We start from the raw sequence: 7,113 nt of genomic DNA on the forward strand, positions 1-7,113 counted from the left end.
TAAAAGTGAAGAGGATCGACTCATAGAGCAGAAGAAGCAAACCAAACTAATAGCTGCAAGCAAACCAATAGCTGGTACTAAACCAAGTTACCAATCATTCCACCCATCTAACTATACTACACCCTATACTCGCCGAGGCATTGGTCATTCCGATCTTCTACGACGTACCTTACATATATAAACCAGCAATTCTTCTCCTGCCAGCTGAAAGCCTCTGTTGCTAGCGCTGCGTTTTTTATTTCTTTATTTAACCATTTTATTGATATTTATTTATGCCTTATTTTATCATATTAACACTTAATCCTTAATAATAATAAGCGACATTTTAAATTAAGATAAATATTCTAAATAGTGGTATAAAATTAAAAAAATTACTGAAGCAGATATTTGTTAAAATAAATTTCTTCTTATTTTCTATATCATATCAGAAAAATATTGTGGAACACCTGGACTAAACATATTTTAATTCTTTTAGCACAGTGTTATGAGTCCTTGAAACTTGTTTCGTTTATTACTCCTTTTATTTTTGTTTGTCTTGCTACTCTGCTGAAGTCTTGACGCGTTGCGATATGGCAAACCTGTATTCTACAATTCTTGGTGTTAGTATATACTCGTTATGTGACAAACCTTACATCTAGTTAAAGACTTGGAAGATAGTTAAAGACTTGCTTGTCTTTGAAAAATATATATTATAAAAAATTATTTTTACGAATCTATTCTTAGGGTAGTTCTTAACACTATGTTAATACTGGACTGAATGCCAATATATTTGACAGTCGTATTTATACTTATGCTCATCATCTTACTGTTTCAGGTACACGACTTGTGTATTAGTTTCTTTGTTTGGTGTTTAGGAAAAACATGTTTATCTTTTGTTATGCTTAATATATGTTTATCTTTTGTTATTCTTAACATATGTTTATCTTTTGTTATTCTCAACATATGTTTATCTTTTGTTATTCCTAAAATACATATGTTTGGATTTGTTTAGCCCTGCATGATTATACTTACAATTTACTTAACTATTTTCATTTATTATTTGTGAATGAAATCATTCTTTAACTCTCCCCTCCCTAAATTAAATCGTCCCGATTTGTACCGAATTAATGTTAGTATCTCGTCCTTGCCTAAATAATTTTTACAGTTATTCACTCTAGTGTAAATATTGTTGCAAAGGGCAATTTCTTCGTCGGTGAAAATTTTTACATGCTTAGTTCGAAGTGATGTGAATTTAAATAGTTAACAATGATTATTTATGATAGGATATTTGTAAATATCAATGATAGGATTTATAGTTCTTATTAAATAATAGTTCGTATGATGTAGTAATTTTTTGTCAATTAGTTACGTAGAATAAAAATGTGAATTCGTCAAATAAATATGTATGCATCGTCGGTTCTAGAATCAATTTTATGTTAGTTATGGTTGTGGGTTGTTATTTTGGTGACTCCTTCTGCTTGAATTGCGATTATGATGACCATGGCTACAAATATCAGGTAATTCATTGTCGTCTCCTGTAACTGTGCGATTTTTACGTTGTCTTTGTGAATAACTTTTCTTTCTTTGGTCAAAATCGTATCCTCACGATCTTCCTGCACTACCTACTTTTTGCAACGACTGTCGCTTTTTCTTGTAATGTTAGTCCTTAAGACCAGTATCTGGTCTCCGTGTTTGAAAGTTCGGTGTCTAGTTCCCTGGTTTAGACGTTGTAATGTTTTCTCCGATACGTCTTTCAATGTTTTCACTGTGTCTTCCTTGCTGTATGTTATTAGATTAAAATGTATATCCTTTGGTTTTTTTTCTGTGACGGTATGGCTTGTGTTGTTCAATTCCTTTATAGCTACAAATAGCTCCTCGGTTGCTAATGTTGAACTCTTTATTTGTAATATTCTTACCAATTCTGATATGGAATTGTGCGTACGTCCTACCTGACCGTTTGCCTTTCATCTAAGTATAAATTGGTGTCTGTATTTTGTTGATATTGTATTTAATACACATTTGTTTTAACATTGGTGTATTCAGACAGCTTTCGTTATCTGTCATGAATCGTTTACAGTTCGGAAATTTGTTGATAAGAATTTCTTCTACTCTTTTGTCCATTTCTGTTTTTGAGTCTGATTGTCTGATAGTTATGTATTTTGAGAACTACTACTGCTAAACATGTTTCATTAAAATAAATATCTATATGTATGTATTCCCCTGGTTGGGTTGGTACGTCTGATTCTTTTAATGGTTCTCTTGTGGCATTTCGTTCGTATTTACCTTATATATATATATAATTCTCGCGTACACCCTTTTTGGGTGTTTGGCCGAGCTCCTCCTCGTATTTGTGGTGTGCGCCTTGATGTTGTTTCACAAATGGAGGGACCTACACTTTCAAGCCGACTCCGAACGGCAGATATTTTTATCAGGAGCTTTTTCATGGCAGAAATACACTCGGAGGTTTGCCATTGCCTGTCGGGGGCGACCGCTATTAGAAAATTGTTTTTCTTAATTTTGGTGTTTTCACCGAGACTCGAACGTTCGCTCTGTGAATTCCGAATGGTAGTCTCGCACCAACCCATTCGGCTACGGCGGCCACCGTATTTGCCTTACATTTTTGTTTTATGTTCGGTCAATAGTATTGTTCTAATACCATAGTTCTTTTACATTATTTTTGGATCCCCTGTGTGCTCGCTCGAGTGTTTGTTTAACTAATTCTAACTGTCTATCTGGTTGTGTTATGTCTTCGAGTTTATTTGGTGTACCTGTACGAGGGGTGCCTTTTATATGTCAGGATTTGGCAACCCTGGTGTTGCAATCTGGCAACTGACAGCTGTATCGCAAATTTTGACATTTTTTGACATTTACGTACTCAGAACGTTTTGAAATACCAGCGCTATTTGTGTTGTTTACAGTAACTTAAAAGATTCATCTCGGTCCAAAAATGGAATTAAATCGTGAACATTTCCGTGCGATTATTTTTTACAACTTTCGACGTGGATTAACTCAGCTACATTGCATGGATGAACTTAATTCATTTTTTTGCGATGAAGCTCCATCAAGGACCAGTGTTTATCGATGGTATGGTGAATTCAATCGTGGTTGTAGTTCACTCCAAGACGAATTTCGTGAAGGTCGTCCAAAATCAGTTGTTGTTCCGAAAACCATTGATGCTGTGCGCGAACTGATATTGCAAGATCGTCATGTGACCTATCGTGAGATTGAGACAATCTTAGGCATTAGTGGGACCAGCATACCTTCAATATTGCATAAGCATTTGACTGTCAAAAAAATTTGTTCGCGTTGGATCCCACACAATTTGTCAATCGCTCAAACAAAGGCTCATGTCGATTAGTCGAAGGAAATGCTCAAAAAATACGATCGCGGGGCCTCGAAACACGTCTATGACATCGTGACAGGTGATGAATCATGGATTTACGCGTATGAGCCCGAAAGTAAACAGCAGTCGAATGTATGGGTGTTTCAAGATGAGCAAAATCCAACAAAAGTTTTTCGCGCACGAAGCACTTCCAAGCAAATGGTCGCCTGTTTTTTCGGAAAAACTGGACATGTCGCAACCGTACCACTAGAACAACGCAGAACAGTAAATTCTGAGTGGTACACAACCATTTGTTTGCCAGTTGTCTTCCAAGAAATTAGGAAAACCAATCGCCAAAGACGGATCACCAGGATTCACCAGGACAATGCGAGCTTTCACACATCGGCTCAAACAACTGCATTTTTGAGCACCCAAAACATCGAATTAATGGGTCATCCGCTGTATAGTCCTGACTTGGCCCCGAATGACTTCTTTTTATTCCCGTACGTAAAAAACATGCTGAGAGGTCAACGTTTTTCGACACCTGAAGAAGCGGTTGCGGCATTCAGAATGCATGTTTTGGAGGTACCTCATTGAGAGTGGCAAAAGTGCTTCGACAATTGGTTCAAACGCATGCACAAGTGTATAGATCTTCATGGAGAATATTTTGAGAAACAATAAAGTGATTTTCGATGATTAAAATTTGTTTTTGTTCTCTAGTCCCGACATATAAAAGGCACCCCTCGTATTACATGAGGGAACTTCAATTCTCAACCTTAAAACTGTCAAAAAATAGCGTTGTACTACCGACAACAAAAGAGTACGCAAAATTCAAAATACCCGTTCTTAAGGGGGCACGGATTACTAAATGAAATTTGCAAAAATAGCAAGTAGTTAAGCAGACTCATTACAGAAACACTTTTGTCCTTATAGATCTCAATGAATGTATTTTAACGAATCCATGCAGATCGCATCAACGTTGTGTTAATACAAATGGTTCATATCGCTGTCAAAACTTATTACAGTGCTCAGCAGGCTACAAATCTGCACCGGATGGTACGCAATGCGTAGGTGAGTTTGCAACTTTGAATTAAATAGTGAACTTATTTTACTTTATATTTATATTGCCTTAGATATAGGCGAGTTTGCAACTTTGAATTAAAAAGTGAAATTATTTTACTTTACATATATTTCTTTAGATATTGACGAGTGCGAATCTGGAGAGCATCATTGTGCCGAGAATCAAATTTGTCGTAATCGCAATGGTGGATATATCTGCTCATGCCCACCAGGCCATCAACTGTCTCGCATGCGAAATGACCTGAGCCTTTGCGTGGACATAAATGAATGTGACCAAGCGCATCCGACCGTATGCCCATCAAATGCTCACTGCCTAAACACAATTGGTTCATATTATTGCGAATGTAAGTCTGGTTTTCAAAAGAGCAAAGACAATGAACATATTTGCCTGGATGTAGACGAGTGTCAAGAAATTCAGGGATTGTGTCAACAGAAGTGTGTTAATTATTGGGGTGGTTACCGCTGCACGTGCAACCAAGGATTCGAGCTGGGTGCAGACAATCGCACTTGCAATGATGTGGACGAATGCGAAGTGCACAAAACTTACACACTTTGTATGGGCTACTGTAATAATGTACCTGGTTCTTATGAATGCTCATGTCCACGTGGTTATTTGCTGTCTGTAGATAAAACCACTTGCCGTGATATAGATGAGTGTGCGACAGGTGAATTTTGTACGGGGCGTAACGACATATGCACTAATATACATGGAAGTTTCAAATGCACTACTATACATTGCCAGTATGGTTATGTTAATGATCCGGATCAGAGAAAGTAAGCATAGTAAATAAATTAGTTATTCATCATTAATCTACTGATTTTTATTTTCGTTTTTGAATGTGCTTCCCATACAGTCGCTGCCGTTTGACCAACAACCTATGTGAAGGCGATGAATGCTATAGCAAACCATCTGCTTATACATATAATTTCATTACTCTGATCTCCAAGTTAAGTATACCGCCTGAAGGTAGGATCATATTTAGCCTACGTGGACCGCTTTGGTATGATGCTATAGATTTTGATTTGAAAATTATAAAAATTCAAGCTGCAGCCAACATCGAGAAGGCGTTAGGCAACCATTTTGAGTTAGTATACCAACATTGTATATATTGTGTTTAAATATGCGACACCGATTTCCCCTGTTTTTAGTACCATAAAGGGCAAGCATGAAGTGCACCTGCAACTAAAGCGTTCGCTGCAGGGACCACAGGAGATCGAGCTGGAACTCAGTATGACAGTGTTTACAAACGGCATGCCTCGAGGCAAAAGCGTTGCTAAAATATTTATTTTAGTGTCCCAACACACTTTCTAATATGAACATATACATGCATATGTAATTAGAAAATATGTAGCACGAACGCGAAAGTTGAGAGTGGTTGCTGCACTGCGTGTTACATTTTGTACAAAGTTTTGCTTTTTTTTGTAATTTAAGTTGAGTTATCCAAAACGGCCATATAGTACACTGCAAAAGATTTTTTAAATAAAGTAAATAAATCGTTGGGTTAGTCTTCAAATATGGTAAGTTCATTTTTAGTTTTTCAGGAGGGACGAGTACCCGGCTAACTTTTTCGTTGTTGATATTTTCTAAATCTGTAAATGTAATTTTCTTCCATAAGCCAACTTGTTCCAACACCAATAATCGGACAATTTCAAAATAGAGCTGTTGCAGACTTATACGCTATTTTGTGGCTTGCCAGATTTTCTCTTTATAATTTTGCTCTTTCAATGTAATTTAACATTTAATATTATATAATTTAACATTTTTAAAAATAGCTTTGTTTGCTGTTAACAAAAATAGTTTAATTCTTAAATTTGTGTACTATTAATAAAATACGTGTGTACTATTATAAACGAAACTAAAAAATGAAAAAAAATAACTCATTGGTGAAGCATATCATCAAAAAATGTATGATTCCGATTGGTTTTGGCCAAACACCCAAAAAGGGTGTAATACTAATACATCTATAAAACTGAACGGTATTAATGAAAATAAGTGACATTATAGGTTCCGAATTTTTCCCAACATAAAAAATTATTTGAAGCAGTGTTCCTATGTACAGAACCTAAAGGTACAAGAATATTACGTCTGCAGCAAAATATGATATATGCAGAAGTCGAAGGCCCTCATAAATAAACGGAAAGTTCCTGTAAAAAGCGGTGTTAATGTATCCAAATACACGATTCGAGGACGTTTACGTGAAAAAACCTGAATTTCGGAGTACATTGGAAAAAAAGGCTGCTCATTATCAGACGTTTGGCATGGATTGATGATATCCGCTTCATATTTCTTGCCGATGAAATTTTAAAAAATAATTCTAAGTAAAGCTAACCAAATGATGAATGTATATTCAAAAAAGTAGATATGTATGTATAAGGATATTCAAATTATAAATAAAATGTTTTCAAAGCGTAATAAAATCTAAAAAAAAAAAGAGGTTGTCTCTAAAGTCGGTTTACTGACGATAGTTTAACGTGACAACGTCTTAAAAATACTGATGGTTGCATTTTTCAAAAGAAAATTTTAATTTTATTTGTTTGATAGATATTTTGTATGGATATAGAGAAGGAGGTAAATGGAATCGCAATGGAATTGATCAAGTTACATTTACACAAACGTGAAAAGTTACGAAACATTTATCAAATTCATGAAGGATATGTTCAATTTCGATTGTGCATCAGACGTTAATAAGTCAACATTACTAAGAGGCACCATCATCGATTTGACTTTTTCA

At 35.6% G+C, this 7,113-nt stretch overlaps 1 protein-coding gene across 2 annotated transcripts; it reads left to right on the top strand.

The window, feature by feature from the left end:
* Window positions 1–2,642: 2,642 nt before the first annotated feature.
* On the top strand, window positions 2,643–6,822 carry LOC128869640 (fibulin-2-like). 2 transcript variants are annotated; one of them, XR_008455356.1, is made up of 5 exons: window positions 2,643–4,372; window positions 4,501–5,155; window positions 5,236–5,466; window positions 5,531–5,899; window positions 5,998–6,822. XR_008455356.1 is itself a non-coding variant. In XM_054112210.1 (4 exons), the coding sequence occupies exons 2-4, from the start codon at window positions 4,611–4,613 to the stop codon at window positions 5,691–5,693; spliced, it is 939 nt and encodes a 312-aa protein (XP_053968185.1). In that variant the 5' UTR covers window positions 2,643–4,372; window positions 4,501–4,610; the 3' UTR covers window positions 5,694–6,822. The 2 variants fall into 2 exon arrangements, 1 of the variants encoding a protein (XP_053968185.1); XM_054112210.1 differs by having other exon boundaries at window positions 5,531–6,822.
* Window positions 6,823–7,113: the final 291 nt, after the last annotated feature.

This window comes from Anastrepha ludens, chromosome X, assembly GCF_028408465.1.
Source record: "Anastrepha ludens isolate Willacy chromosome X, idAnaLude1.1, whole genome shotgun sequence".
In the NCBI taxonomy this organism is placed as follows: Eukaryota; Metazoa; Arthropoda; class Insecta; order Diptera; family Tephritidae; genus Anastrepha; species Anastrepha ludens.